At 38.9% G+C, this 15,163-nt stretch overlaps 1 protein-coding gene across 2 annotated transcripts in view; it reads left to right on the top strand.

Annotated features, from left to right (window-relative positions):
• LOC113022269 (SLIT-ROBO Rho GTPase-activating protein 3-like) overlaps positions 1-8,960 on the top strand; it is a 38,734-nt gene extending 29,774 nt beyond the window's left edge. For both annotated transcript variants that reach the window (XM_026167484.1, XM_026167485.1), the window contains exons 14-22: positions 1,105-1,182; positions 1,505-1,639; positions 1,722-1,827; positions 1,902-2,129; positions 4,306-4,379; positions 4,484-4,664; positions 5,693-5,839; positions 5,959-6,274; positions 6,684-8,960. In XM_026167484.1, the coding sequence (XP_026023269.1) occupies positions 1,105-1,182; positions 1,505-1,639; positions 1,722-1,827; positions 1,902-2,129; positions 4,306-4,379; positions 4,484-4,664; positions 5,693-5,839; positions 5,959-6,274; positions 6,684-7,148 (1,730 nt within the window). In that variant the 3' untranslated portion in view covers positions 7,149-8,960. The remainder of the gene's footprint in view (positions 1-1,104; positions 1,183-1,504; positions 1,640-1,721; positions 1,828-1,901; positions 2,130-4,305; positions 4,380-4,483; positions 4,665-5,692; positions 5,840-5,958; positions 6,275-6,683) is intronic.
• Positions 8,961-15,163: the final 6,203 nt, after the last annotated feature.

Consider the following 15,163-nt stretch of genomic DNA (forward strand, 5'->3'; position numbering starts at 1 on the left):
AAAATTCAAAACTGGAACAAAGTCGCGGGCTAACATGAATATTTATTGAAAAAAAAAATCTTCCTCCAGATATAAGAATGAATCTTTTCTTATGGACTCAAATAAGTTTTGCTGGAAAACTGAATATGGAACAAGCAAAGCTTAATACTAAACAATATATATATTAGCTGTATAATACCAGTAGGCCTGCTCTAACAGTAATTTGGTATGGCTTTGCGGGCCAAATGTAATTAGGCTGCGGGCCAAATTTGGCCCGCAGGCCAGAGTTTGACACCTATGGCCTAGAGTGTCCTGGTGCCACGTGCACTTATGGATACTCTTATGTTCGAACATGGTGTTCATTATGGCCAAACTGTGGTTTGCACGGAAGTCCAATAACAAAACACCGCTCGGGTTCAGATCCGGGAGGCCATTCCTCCCAATCACGCCCTTCCAGGTCTCACTGTCATTGCCCATGTGAGCATTGAAGTCTCCCAGTAGGACAACAGAGTCCCCAGGAGGAGCACCCGCCAGTGCCCCACTCAGGGACTCCAAGAAGGCTGGGTACTCTGAACTGCTGCTCAGCGCATAAGCACAGACGACAGTCAGGACCTGGCCTGAAAGGCGAAGGGGTGAGCCCGACTATATCTAGCCGGTACCTCTCAACCTCACGCACTAGCTCAGGCTCCCTCCCCACCAGAGAGGTGACATTCCATGTCCCAATTGCCAGTCTTGTTAGCCGGGGATCGGTCTGCCAGGGCCTCCGCTCCTGGCCGCCGACTGACTCACATTGCACCCGACCCCTACGGTGCCTCCTGCGGGTGGTGGGCCTGCAGGAAGATGGGCCCATGGCCCTTTTTCAGGCTGTGCCCGGCCGGGCTCCATGGACTAAGGCCCGGCCACCAGACGCTCGCCCTCAGACACCCTTCCCTTTCCTTTGTTTTTTTTAATATGTTTGAAGTCTCCTATCTTTAAGCTTGTTTTTATACTTAGATACAAAAAACAGAAGAAACTCCTTTACTGAGACATTCAACAGAAATAAATCTGGTTTATTTTTAAGGGGGTGTGCCATTTATATTAATACCTTTTTTTCCATTTTAGACTAACAGCTTTATATGTCCACAGGTCTTCAGCAGCAAGGTATATTTCGAGTTCCAGGATCCCAGGTCGAAGTCAATGATATTAAAAATGCATTTGAAAGAGGTTAGTCCCAGGTCACTTAGCCATCTACTCTTGATTGATTTTAAATTTCGTTTTGCCCACCTCAGAAACCGCAGTTACTCTCACAGGACTCTAAAGTGCAAATAAAGAGCCTGTGTGCCATATGTAACCCTGTAATGGACATGTAAACCATTTAATGCATAATACATGAGATCAGCATCCTAAATGAGCAAACATAACTGCACTCTTAATGCATACATTAACTTCCGAATTTGAAATGTATATTAAGAATCACTGCTATCTTACATGAAAGTGAGTGCAATGGATGAATACTGAGTAGACTGAAAATATGCTACATCTACAGGAGAAGATCCACTGATGGATGATCAGACAGATCATGATATTAACTCTGTGGCGGGAGTTCTTAAGCTTTACTTCCGGGGGTTGGAAAACCCCCTGTTCCCTAAAGAGCGTTTCGCCGACCTCATATCCACTACCAGTGAGTAACATTCCAGGAAAACATGTGGAATATGTTTTATTTAGTGTAGCACTCTGTGATTGTTGTTGTTTATTACTTTTAGAGCTTGACTCTGGTGCAGAAAGAGCTCATCACCTTCAGCAGATAATCGTGACTCTTCCGCGGCCTGTGATCATCGTCATGAGATACCTGTTTGCATTTCTAAACCAGTAAGTCTCGTCACTACAAATTTTCCGGTGTGCAAAATTAAAATAATGATACTTACTGGTTCTGTTTTCCACAGTCTTTCCCAGTACAGCGATGAGAACATGATGGACCCCTACAATCTCGCTATTTGCTTTGGCCCCACACTGATGCCCATACCAGATGACCAAGATCCTGTGGCCTGCCAAGCACATGTTAATGAGATCATTAAGACAATCATCATCCACCATGAGGTCATCTTTCCAACCCAGCGAGAACTGGAGGGACCTGTGTATGAGAAGTGCATGGCTGGAGGGGACGAATACTGGTAGGTTCAAAGCTAGGTGTCCAAAATGTGCTGTGTTTTCTGAGCCATTAACAACTTGGCCTTGGAAAAATAGCACCATGTAACATTTTCCACTTCCTACCCTGGCTCTAAGCCATTTTGTACAAGGCTGTAGATTTTACACTCAATACTGAATTATCTTCTTAGACAGACACCTAATAAAGGGTATTGGCTTTTTTCTCATAAACACAAGACTTATTTTCTATAGCGACGCTAGCAAGTGTTGTTTATTTAAAGACTGTATGCACCAGCAATATGATTATTGAATAACATCAATAATGCCTTTCTTAAATGATCCAACTGCTAGAATTAACCCTTGTATGGTGTTCAGGTCTGTGAGACCCGTGTTCAGTTTTTTTCAAAAGAAAAATTAAACAATTAATTATTTTTTCACGTGTAAATGTGTTGTGTCTTTCCACTCACTCCACTTGATTATAACTGATTTATTTATAACATTTTATATAAAAGAAAAACGAGAAGCACATTAATTCATAAATGTGATCTAACAAAGGTAAAGGGAAAAAATTAACCATGTTTGCTGTTCATATGTCTTGTAATTGGGATGAAGTAAACATCTGTTGAGTAATTTAACATAAAATTGTTTGATAGTGTTAATTTGGAAAGCCAAAACTCTAGCGGGTCCACCAGACCCATGAACACTGGCTGAGTAACAAAAATACGAACACCACACAAGGGTTAAAGAATGAAGAGTAGCTGTTCAGTTCCTTGTTAAAAGGATTTATCCTGATCAGTCATTTAATTGGATAATATGAATCTCACATTTAATGTAGTAGGTAGTTTGGATTTTGCTTTAATTTGGTGTATAAAGTGTATGTTTTAGAGGTTTCCAAAAAATACATGAAAAAATATGCATATAGAAAAATTAAAAAGGCCAGGATCTTTTTTAGCTTTTCATTTGCATGAACAACATTTGCAATAAAAACTGACACTTTATTAGGCACAGTTTGCTAATACTGGGTTGGAGTCCCTTTTGCCTTCCGAGCTGTTTTATTATTCATGGCATATCTTCATTAAGGTCCTGGAAGATTTTGGTCCAAGCTGACATGATAGCATCATGCAGTTGCTGCAGATCTGTTTGTTGCACATCCACGATGCGAATCTCCCATTCCGCTCTCAAAGACTATCAGATTAGGATCAGGTGACCGTGGAGGCCGTTTGACTACAGTGAATTCATTGTCATTTGCAACATAACAGTTTGAGATGATTTGAGCTTTGTGACATGGCATGTTATTGTCCCGAAAGCAACCATCAGAAGTACGCTGTGAAGGCTGAATATGGTCAACAACAGTACTTAGGTAGGCTGTGGCATCTAAATAATGCTTAGTTAGTCCTGAGTGTCCCAAAAAAATGTCCCCTACACCATTACACCACCAGCAGCCTTAACCGCTGACACAATGCTCTGATTCTGACCCTACCATCTGAATGTCACAAAAAACATTGAACCTGTGATGATTAAAAGATGCTGATTTGGTACTGACAGGCCCAGAGTATCACAAGACCCATCTCTTATGCTATTACACCACCTGTTGATACAAGGCACAATGGACCAATGCTTTCATGTTACTGGTGCCAAATTATGACACTACTATCTGAATATAAAGGAAGAAAGACCAGGAAATATTTTTCCAGTCTTTTGTTGTCCAACTTTGGTAAGTCCACATGACTTGTAGACTTACTGACAGGAATGGCACTAGGTGTGCAATCACTGATATTTTTTTGGATACCTTGATTGTAACAAGTACTTATTTAGGATGCTGTTGCCTTCCTACCAGCTGGAAGCAGTCTGACCATTTTTCCATCACCTCTTACTGAATATTTTCTTTTTTGCGGATCATTCTCTGTAAACCCTAACTGTGGTGGGAAAATCCCAGTAGATCAGCAGTTTCCGAAATGATAAGACCAGCTGATAAATCACGTAAATCATCTTTCTTTCATGTTCCGATGGTTGGTTTGAATGTCAGCAGGTTGTCTTGACTGTCTGCATGCCTCGGTCTATTGAGGTTGCTGCCACATGATAAATATAATATTGGTCTGGTAATTAAGGATTCCTTTGTTATAAAAGGTAATGATTGAAGAATAAGAGTGCGTAAATGGCTCTTATTTTTTTCATTTCCTTTTCTGCATCTCCTCTCTCCAGTGAAAGCCCCCACAGTGAACCAGGAGCTCTGGATGAGATTGACAATGGTACCGGGCCTAACACAAGTGATGATGGTGAGTCAGCAAACACATCAATCCATTGTGAAGACAGCAGCTGGATGTTGAGAAGCTGACAGAGAAAATAATGAGATTTCCTCTGATCTTTTTTCATATGGCAGAATTGGAGCAAATCGAAGCCATAGCCAAATTTGACTACGTGGGCCGAAGTCCAAGAGAGCTGTCCTTTAAGAAGGGAGCCTCTCTGCTGCTCTACCTGCGAGCTTCTCAGGACTGGTGGGAAGGGCGACATAATGGTGTGGATGGGCTGATCCCACATCAATACATTGTGGTACAAGACATGTAAGTTAGATTTATTTAGGCTGTGAAGCCCATAAAAAGTAAAAAAAAAAGAAGCTTGTCAGTTGTGTTCCATTTTCAGAAAGCTTGGCCTTAATGAAATCTTCCTAATGAAAGGATCATTATGAATAAAATGCTACACTTTCATTTTATTGCATTCTTATTGGAGCAACAGATACTCAAAGAGGGCAGACCTCAACTAAGCACATTAATCACTCTTATTTATTCCAAAATGTGTTGAGATCTTTATTTGGCTACAATCCACCTTTTCATGATTCAGATTCAAGTGGTAGTTATTCTGTAATTCTGCTAACAGACAAAGGGTAACAAAAACATAACCTTTGTGGTCGAAGCAATTACCCTCTGATCCACAATTTGCTAAAAAGAGATTTTCTTCGAATGGACATTCACTCAGGTCACGTATTGAATGGAGGCCTTTAATTTCTTAATAGCTTCTTTTCTGATAAATAGTAGGCAGGTAACAAAATTAAAGCTAAATTAGGAAGAGTAGTGATTTATGCAGAAAAGGACCAAAAGGACAGAGTAATTAGTGGTTAATGTTTCCCTTTAAAAGAATGGGCTTGGTAGGTACAATGCTGTGGTGTTTTTGTGCAGGGATGTGATTATTAAGGATTCTCATTTGATTTTCAACAACTATAATGAAAGAAGTTGAAGACAGTGAAACTGCCTGAAACTGCAGTTCCCTATTGACTTCTAGACACTGACTCCAAGGAAATTACAACTCTGTTACGTCGGCTTTGGCTTCAGAATCAAGCACTTACAGTTCTGGCTTTAACAGATTGTATACTTTGTACAAAAACTCAATGAACAGTTGCTTTAAATGAAATGGGAATGTAGTTATCAATGATTCATTCATCAAGAAAAAAATCTTTAAAAAAATTGAACACAGAAATGAATTAACAGTTCAAACACTGCAGAACTCCTTATTTAGTTTATCTAGCAGACTACTGTCAATTATTTTCTATGTTAAACATGAATAAAAAAGCGTCATCGATATGCATCTGTATCAGGGACGACGCGTTCTCAGAGAGCATTCATCGGACTGAGAGTGAGACCAGCAGTGGGCCGCACCACGATGACAGAACCTCATCAAGGAATGAGCGTCAGTCTCCTTGTGAACACACACCTGAGAACCGCTTTGGACCAGCATTAGGAAGGTAGTAACAGTTAGATATTTGGGATGGACTTGAGAGAGGAAGGACATTGAATATTTATCCAGAGCAAAGAAACTGAAACTATTCACGAATTAAATATCAATTTCATCGCCTCTTTTTAGGGTGCGAGTGCGATCAGATGGCGCTGCAGCTCCACGCCATAGGAATGGCGCCGACAGCCTGAGCCCCACCAGAGCTGCTGATCTACCCCCCAGGGTTATGCCTCGCCCCCAGAGTCCACACAAAATAGCTGTCAGCAGGGGTCTAACTGACAGTCCCGAGAAACGCCGTCTCACCACATTTGGCAGTGCTGGCTGCATCAGCCACCCTGATAGAAAGGCGTTTGTCGACAGCCACTCTCAAAGATCATCACCAAGCACCACCCGGCATGCAAGTTTAGGAGACCACAAGGCTCTTGAGACCGAGGCACTCGCTGAGGTGATTAAAATCCTTAAAAGCACATGCAGTTTTTATTAATATAGACTTTTCTTATTTTATTGTATAACAAACATGTACGTATACAACTATCCTATATGTATGGCTTCTCTAAAAAGGGAGCTTCCTTTTATAGCTTCATCTGAAAAATCATAACTGTATCGAGGCAAAATTAAGGAGGAAAAAAATCTCAATTCTCGCTACCATTCCTAAATATTATGTGCATCATTAGCTCTTTGATGGGTACCAAAACATTACACAGTTGGCAAATAAAATTTTGGGTTTAGTTTTTCCACCATCACATAAAAAGGCTCGAGCTCTGAGGAATAAAACTTAAAATAGATTTAGCTACTCTCTGCTTGGTTGCTTGACATCAGTGTCTTTTGTTTTTTCCTCTACTTATGCTTCTCAGGATATAGAGAAAACAATGAATACAGCCCTGCATGAGTTGCGTGAGTTGGAGAGGCAGAATGTAGCCAAGCACGCGCCTGACGTTGTGCTCGACACATTGGAGCCGCTTAAGCACCCTGGTGGAGTGCAGGAGGTGTCTGCCAGCCCTCTCCATACCATGGTGATCAGGGATCCAGATGCAGCCCAGCGACGCAGCAGTAGTAGCTCCTCATCTGAGACTATGACCACTTTTAAGCCCGCTCTGTCAGTCCGTAGACCAAGTGCTCCTTTAAGGCCCCCGCCTGTCAGACCTGTTCGACCGGCTCCTGTGATTGGACAGGGCCAAGGACCTCACCGCTCCAGCAGCTCCAGTTCGTCTGGTTTGGGCAGCCCGAGCATTACTCCCACTGACAGGGTCTTCCCCAAAGCACCGTCTCCATCACCATCCACCTCCTCTTCTTCCTCGGACAAACAAGGTAACATGTAGCTCCAGTCAGACAAGTGGTTGAAGAATGCTGTGGATACAGAGTGATTCAGATTATCATCATGTCCCTTCCCCTTTTTTTGGACGGCAAAACAAACATTGACACCCGATGAATATTTACCACTAATCTTGTGTAGTGTAGGATAGGTGCTTGTTTCTGCCCACAACATCCACTCTGTTTCCACGTGTGTTGGGAACAAGTCAATGTACTGTACTGCAGTGATATGTTACGCAAAAATAGGATTTAAATCTATGAGAATTATTTTATAGTAATGCTGTCATGCTGAATAGCCATGCTGGGTAAAGGGATGCACTGGAAAATGCTTCTGTTTACTGAAACACAACAGAGAAGTATCTCAATGAAATGTTATTAGGTTACAAAGATGCCATGAGCGTGTTCTTTGTGAGTGGTTTCCTGCTCCATTATAAAGAGAATACTTAAGGGAATATTTCACCACTAATCATGTAGACATCTAGTCTGTGGTGGTGGTTCATAATATTCCTTTTATATACCATTTATATTGAAAGAAGTTGTCTCAGCAAGCCTGTCCCACAGCGTCACAGCATAAGCAGACAGACAGACAACATGGCTGGATGGGGAAAACACAGTGGACCTGTCTCAAACTGCAGTTTTTCTAATGACCACTAGATGCTGGCTCCAAGGAGATTGCAGCTGTGTAATGTTATCATGGGCTTCGGCCCCAAGCCGTTAAAAGATTCTATACAAAACCTCTATGCACGGTGGCTTTAAATGAAATCCTCCAAATGTTACCTTGAAATGTAAGGAGCTGGGTAAAGCTAAGAAAAAAGTGTTGGTGAAACTCCTGGCAGCAGACTGATTGGCAACTAAAGCACAAATGGGCCTAATTGGCACCAGTTTGCCAGCTTGTGCTGCTGCTTCAGTCTGGCAAGTTTACGGCCACTGCGATGGTAGTCTCATTGTCCAATAGCCTGTGTCAGGCAAAGTTGTGTCAGGCGGCAGCAGTGCAGCTCCTCTTCTCCCTCCATTTGTTACATTTCCTCAGCAGTGGACCAGGACTGTTATATACCCACTGTGATTCTAATATTTGATAGTGTCCACTCCGTGTCAGGACTGGGAATCTGTTTCTAAAGTTACTTCTTAATTCTTATATATCAAAAGAAAAGTAAGTGATTTCCTTAGCCAAAACTACTTTCTCTTTTTTCTTCATCTGTTAATGTCAGAATGGGCCAGAGAGTAGCAAAATAACCTGAAGTACAGTAATACAAATAATACCGAAAGTTGTTGTGACCATTATAGATATGCTGTGCCTATAATTAAAACAATGAAATAAAGACAAACATAAAAAAAAGAGCTTATATTATTGTCAACTCTCTATATTAAAGGATTAGCTGTGTTACCTCAACAGACTCTCGTACACTTCAAATGACTAATGCACTTATACAAAAAACACTACAGGGAACTGTGCTGCATTTGTAAGTTTTGTGTTTTCATTTTGATGAACTTGTACTAGGAACATGATATAGCACATCATCATTGAAGCTTGTCAAGCCTCGTCTAGAGTACACATGGTCACTGCAGGCTGTGCGTACGTTTAGCCAAACTTGTTTACTGTTGGTGATATTTGTGGTCCGTCTTATGAGGATGATCAGTATATCTTTAATGTGTAATAGGTACATCGGAATGAATATATACATATTGTTAAAGGACGCTTGTAAAAGTAACATTGTATGATAGAAACAGGATATATTATCATCTCTAGTGTGTAGATTTTTGTAATTCTTACCCTTGCACAGAAATTGGTAAAACAATAAATCAATGAAACCTCCCAGAAATGTCTTCAATGTCTCTGTGGTGATTTTGAGTTAAAAACAAAACAATGTAGATGATCGATATTGAACAGTAGCTGTGTTGCAAATGCACCTCACAAAATGTAAGTAATGCAGTGACTTTACTTCTTTGTAAGAAATGAAAATCAACATAATGTATAATCACTTTGACTTAAATGCATGTACAGTGGAAATGCTGTAACTATCGTTGTGTTGCAGGGCCATCTACTGGCTGGCATAGATTATAGTGCCATCCTGAAAGGCTAAATAATCACTGAAAGAAAACATTTGAAACTGCAAACATACATGAAAGATATAATGCAACATGCGCTGACAGTCAATTAGTGTCAAATGTATTTTCTTTCTTTTTATTTTATCTTTAGTCATTTGATGGTCAGATCCACATGGTCAGATCCCTGCAATGATATCTCAGTATGTTTTTTTTTTCAATTTTTTATAATGACTGTTCCTTTTTGCACTAGCGACAATCTTCTCACTGGATTAATGTCTCATAACTATAACATATTAGTAATGGTTCACGGTTAATGTTTAAGAAGCCATTCAATGACCACATTTGTCCTGTGGATGGAGACATTGTGCTTCTTGGGTCCTTGAAAGGAGACTGAAATGCTCTGCCGAATTGAAAAGGTTCAAAGAGTCTCCTTTTATTGATATGCACGTGTACTCGGAGGCCAGCCCAGTACATGGAAGTCATCTTCACTGCGGGAAACACACAACTTATTTTCATCCAAAGAGTTGCGAGACAAATTTGTAAATAATGCAAAGGGATGAAAACCATAAAAAAAAGTGAAAAAACAAAAAAGAAGTAAGCATACTAGCTTTCCACCTTTTCAAAAGCAAAAACTCTCTTTTCCCCCCCATATCCTGATCAAGATGAGTCTGTTTTGCTTCTTCCATAACCAGCACTCAGTGTCAAGTTTAATTCACTTAGGTGTGTTTATTGAGATTAAAAGTGGGAATATAATCAGATTGTGGCCTTAACTGAGGCCTGAATGCCTGCCAAGAGCGAATGAACAACCTGTAGACTAACACCCAGCTTTCCGGCTATGGGTTCTTATTTCAAAAGGCCTTTTCATTGATGTTGTTATATGATTAGCAAGGCCACCAGAGTCGAACCAAGCACAAAGTAAAGTATTTCCTGGCAATACAGTATTCAGGTCCCCCACTTACAAGTGTAACAGTACGTATGAAACTTGAGTGAAGAAGGGAGACGTACGTTTATTGGAGCATCACGTGCTATTTTACAGTCCATATTTTGATCATTTAGACTTGATGATACTCTGCCTAAAACATGAAAATTTAATTTCCAATGTTAGAACACATTTTTAGTTCGAAGGTGTTTTTAATTTTCAATATTAAATAAACGTTTCTGTTTTTGCTCTCAGTTACAGTAACCTTTTGTTGCCATGTTGGCCCAGTATTCTTAGTTTTCGTGTGTTTTGTATTTTGTTCTTTATTTATGCCTTGGTTCCTAGGTTGTTCTGTTAAGATGTTCCTTATTTGATTACCCCCTGTGTGCCCCTCTGTGTATCTGTGAGCCCTCGTTTCCCCTCCTTGTGTTTTATTCCATGTTTTCCCCAGCCCGTTATGTCTGTGCTCTCCCCGTGCTCTCTCTCCTCCTGTCTGAACCTCTGTTTACTTCCTGTTTTACTTTGACAGTCTCTCGTCAGTATGTGTCATGTTGTGTTCGATCCTGCCCTGTCTCATTACGATTATCTGTGTCAGCTGTGTTCCCCGTGTGTCCCACTTCCCTCGTTAACCCTTTGTGTATTTATGGCCGCGTCTCCCTCAGTTCAGTGTCGCGTTCTCTAGAGGTGGGAATCACCATACATCCCACGATACGATATTATCACAATACTTAACGCACGATACGATATTATTGCAATTTTTTTTAAATATTTTGCGATATTCAGATTCTGTACATAAAGGTAAACTTTATCAATATTCATTTTATCTAATATCAAAGTCTCGCACTCAGTTTTTCTCTCATTTCAGTCAGTTTTATTGTTGACAAACTGAACGGTTTGTATTACAGTCTAGTCCAACTTAACTGAATGCAACCATCTGGTACAATTATAGCTATTCTGAACTATGCAATTTATGAAAACTATGCAGCCCCTTCAGCAACCGAAGAATTTTAAAGTGAATTAAAACAAAATATAATTTTACATTAAATAAAAAAGTTTTAAACTTAATTAAAATAAAACATGTCTTAAATTAAAATAAGTAAACTGTCATGTTTATTGCTGCCAAAAAAAAGTTAAACACATTTGGACAGTGAAGGAATGTCAGGATTCTTGCTCAGAAAAAGGAGCTGATCAACATGCTCTGAAGTCAGAGCACAAAACCTTTTTTTGTAACAAAATATCGACTTCTGCTGTCCCTGTATCGATACATTATTAGCAAACAAAATATCACGATACTACACAGTATCGATTTTTTCCCCCACCCCTAGCGTTCTCCCTCATGACTGTGTGCCCCTCTTTGTGTTTCCTTGTGAGTCAGTCCCTATATGACTTCCCAGTTGAGTTTCATATTATTTTGTATCGCCTTAACTTCCGTCAGCAATAAAGCTGTGTTTTGAGTTCATTCCTGCCTCCGTGAGCTTGCGTTTGCGTCCTCATCCTGCCTGCACACAGCCTAATCATGACAGTTAAGTAATGTTTTGTATAGGTATATTCTGCCTGCATAAGATTATTCTCTAAAAGATGCTCAGCCTTTCATTCCTTGCACTTACAAGGAAAGGAAGCATAATGTTACACAGTGCATTTCTGAGGTAAGTGATTTATTTTCAAATTTGATTTCACTTCATTAGACTGCTCAATTCTACTAAGATTTTCAAGTATGGTCAATTAAAACTATGCAGGAGTTTAATAATGAACAATTGGAAGCAAAAGTAAAAAAATAAGGAGTCGTCTGTAGCAGATTTTCAGCTTACTACACCACTAATTACCTCACAGCCACTTAAAGCTGTCTTGAGACCCCTTGCATGACACCTCTGCTGTCCTTAATGAGATAAAGTAAGTCTTTTGTGCAAAGAAAGCATGATTTCTGGAAATATTTATCCATGTAACTTGTGAACACTGGTATTTTGAGTAGTTTTTGATAAGTGAGAATTATTTCCTTCCATTTTCGTGAGGTAATGTTTCTTTGACCCCAGAAGGAATCTCAGTTGCTGTTAACTTAAGTTAATCTGACACTTCATTCATTATGGCGATCCAACTTGGAGTTAAAACATATTTCTATCCAAAGTCAATAAGCAGCTGTAAGGCACCAGACTTGTAAGGTGCACATATCTTGCTTAAAGTCTTTGTTTTCAAGAAATAAAACAATAACTGATTGACTATATAAAGCAAGAGTGTTAGAAGTCGATTGTTTTTATAGTAGTTCCTACGGTAGAAGTTGTGTGGGCTACCAAGAGAAAAATATGGACTGTGTGTAAGTAATTGGTTAAATATGACATAAATAGTGAAAATAAAGTGTTTGCTGATCATATCTTAATTTCATCATGAATCCCTTTTTATTGGTAATAAAATAAAATTAATAAAAACTTTACAATGTGGAGGTATTTTCTTATTCAGTGAGTATGCCAAGGTAACAACACTGAAAACAGCTATATTAAATTTACAATCGAATGCATATAGCAAACTTTAACTGAAAGGTGCTTCAGCATGAAGCAGATTGTAACCTAGTTAAATATTTCCTACACTTTCCATCCCTGGAAACATCTGAGATAAAAGTAAAAAAACCTTTACTGTGCAGAAAGGCAGTAAATGTTGCAAAGTTATTAATGTATCAGGACACTAAAGAAAATCTTTTATCTTTCCCTTATTGAGTCAGTGCTTTCATCTTCTATGGCTTTCTTAACCTTAAAAAACTGGAACACACTGGCTAAAACTGTAAAGGTATGCTTTAAGATGTCTTGGGCCACACTTTATCAGCTTTAGCAAGTATATGACATGATGGTCCTTTAAAGGACTCAAATCATTTTGGACCTTCAGCATCCTTTACATATTAAGTTCCAGTTCCTTTCTTTAAACACGTTTTGAATCCTTTCCCTCATGGTTCATGGTGATAGTGTAGCACATTTGCTTTTGTACATCACATTGTATAATATATATATTTTGTAGGACCACTCTCTGCAAAGTAAACTTCCCCTGGGGCACAGTAAAGCTTTATTCTTCTCTACGCACCTCTAAATGTAAGAAGGAAACTTTGAAAATGGAAACACACGCACACGCATACACACACACGCACGGACACACATACAAACAGACACACACCCCTGAAAATGTGTAGTGATGTTACTTTTCTGTTCTCTTCCATGGGAGAGCAGTGCAAATACCAGTGTCATATGATAAAATCCACATCTCTGTTTGATCAGTGCATTTCTAACAAGCTCTAAGTGACAGGGAAATGTTTTTTATTCATACACGTGGGTGGAAACTGAAGGAAATAATGAAGGTAGCTTCGAAACTAAATCGCCAGAAAATACTTTGTTTTCCATTTGTCCTGCAATGTCACACATCTGACTAGAGTAAAGAGAACAGAGAACAGCAGCACATACTAAATAAAACAGACAGCTCTTAACTTTTTTCTTTTAATTGCATGAATTGTTACATTAACTGTACCAGTCTCTCATGACAGGTCCACACTTTCCAACTTCCACACCAATAAAATTTCCTTAGTCTATAGTTTAAACTAAATTAAATTAATGGCTGACTACAGACAAACCAGGCAACCATATAATTTACCTCATAATTTAACCAATCATCAGTCAGCTGCTGTATTCACTCTGTTTCATCTACCTTAAAATTAGCAATAAAAGTAGAAATGCTTGCAAAGGAATGTCTTGTATTCAAAATAAACTTTTCTAACAGAAGCTGCACTACGGTCAGAGACTAAAGTGCTAATAATGCTCCTATAATAGTAATGAGGAAACTAGTATAATTTGAGGATGATGCATCTGATAAATGCTGGAGTTGATAAATGCTGGATGCCCACTATATTTACATATATTTCTGTATCTTTGTACTCTGCGTGTCCACTTTCTGCAGTATATGGATGTATACTGTATTTCCTCTTTGATTTTCGATCTTTTCAAACAACTAAAGCCCTTTATATGCCATCCACTTTTGTTTTTATGGATTGGAATTAGTCAAGAAGACTGGAGAGTGGGAAGTGATCTAAAGCTGTTATAGCAGTGAGAAGACAGTTAATTACAATGACACACAGGTCCCTAACAGATTCCATGTTCTTTGGGTGATTTTTTTAAAATTCTGAACTTAAACTTAGACAAAACTAAAAAAAACAAAAACAAAATAACTTTATACGCAGATTTTTTTTTCAGAGTAAGTCATCATATTGTTGATGTTGTTACCCTGAGTAGAATAACGTTTGGCACAAAGGCAATACTATAAAGAAAAAACAACCTTCTAAAGCTCAATAATTATACTGTTAAGGAAATGACATTTTCATGTTTTACAGAGTTATATATTAGACTTTGTTGTGCAGTATGTTTCTATAGTGCGGGTTGCCTAGAAACCTCATTGTGATGAGATCATTGTTATATAGTTAAAACAAAAAAAAATGTCCAAGTATGTACAATAATTGTATATGAATAAAAGATATATTATAAGATGTACGTAATCTTTTAATTAGTGCATTGAAGCCTTAACCTACATTACATGCTGGGCTATAGTCAGAGTCTTCAGTAGAGGACTTTAGAATTAGAAGCTTTGCATCCTTAATTATGGCTTCAGTTATGTTTTGTTAAGACAATTATTAGAGTGAGGTTACGGCAGAGTATCACCACAATTCAAGTTTTTTGAAGGTCAGCACAAGCGTTACAAAATGCAGTAGTATTGCACTGTTGTTGCACGTCAATACAATACTTTCATTACTGACAGAAAAAATGAAGGAATCGACATTTTATGCACTGCCCGTTTAATTTTATAGGTACCAGTATTTTCTCTCACTTTTAAAGACATTTGCATTTATAAATTAGCCATAATTTTCAGCATATACATTTTCCAGAGGGATATGGGGATAAAACAGCAGACCAGAAGCTACTACCTCAGCGTTCCAGTTCGTTTATCTGCTTCACAAGTTATTCCCTAATGCTATAATTGACTGTAGAAGTAGGGAATAGGTATAGATCTTTGGGATTACTAGAAAAGGTAAAGCTT

The sequence above is a fragment of the Astatotilapia calliptera genome, chromosome 5, assembly GCF_900246225.1.
Source record: "Astatotilapia calliptera chromosome 5, fAstCal1.2, whole genome shotgun sequence".
NCBI lineage: Eukaryota > Metazoa > Chordata > Actinopteri > Cichliformes > Cichlidae > Astatotilapia > Astatotilapia calliptera.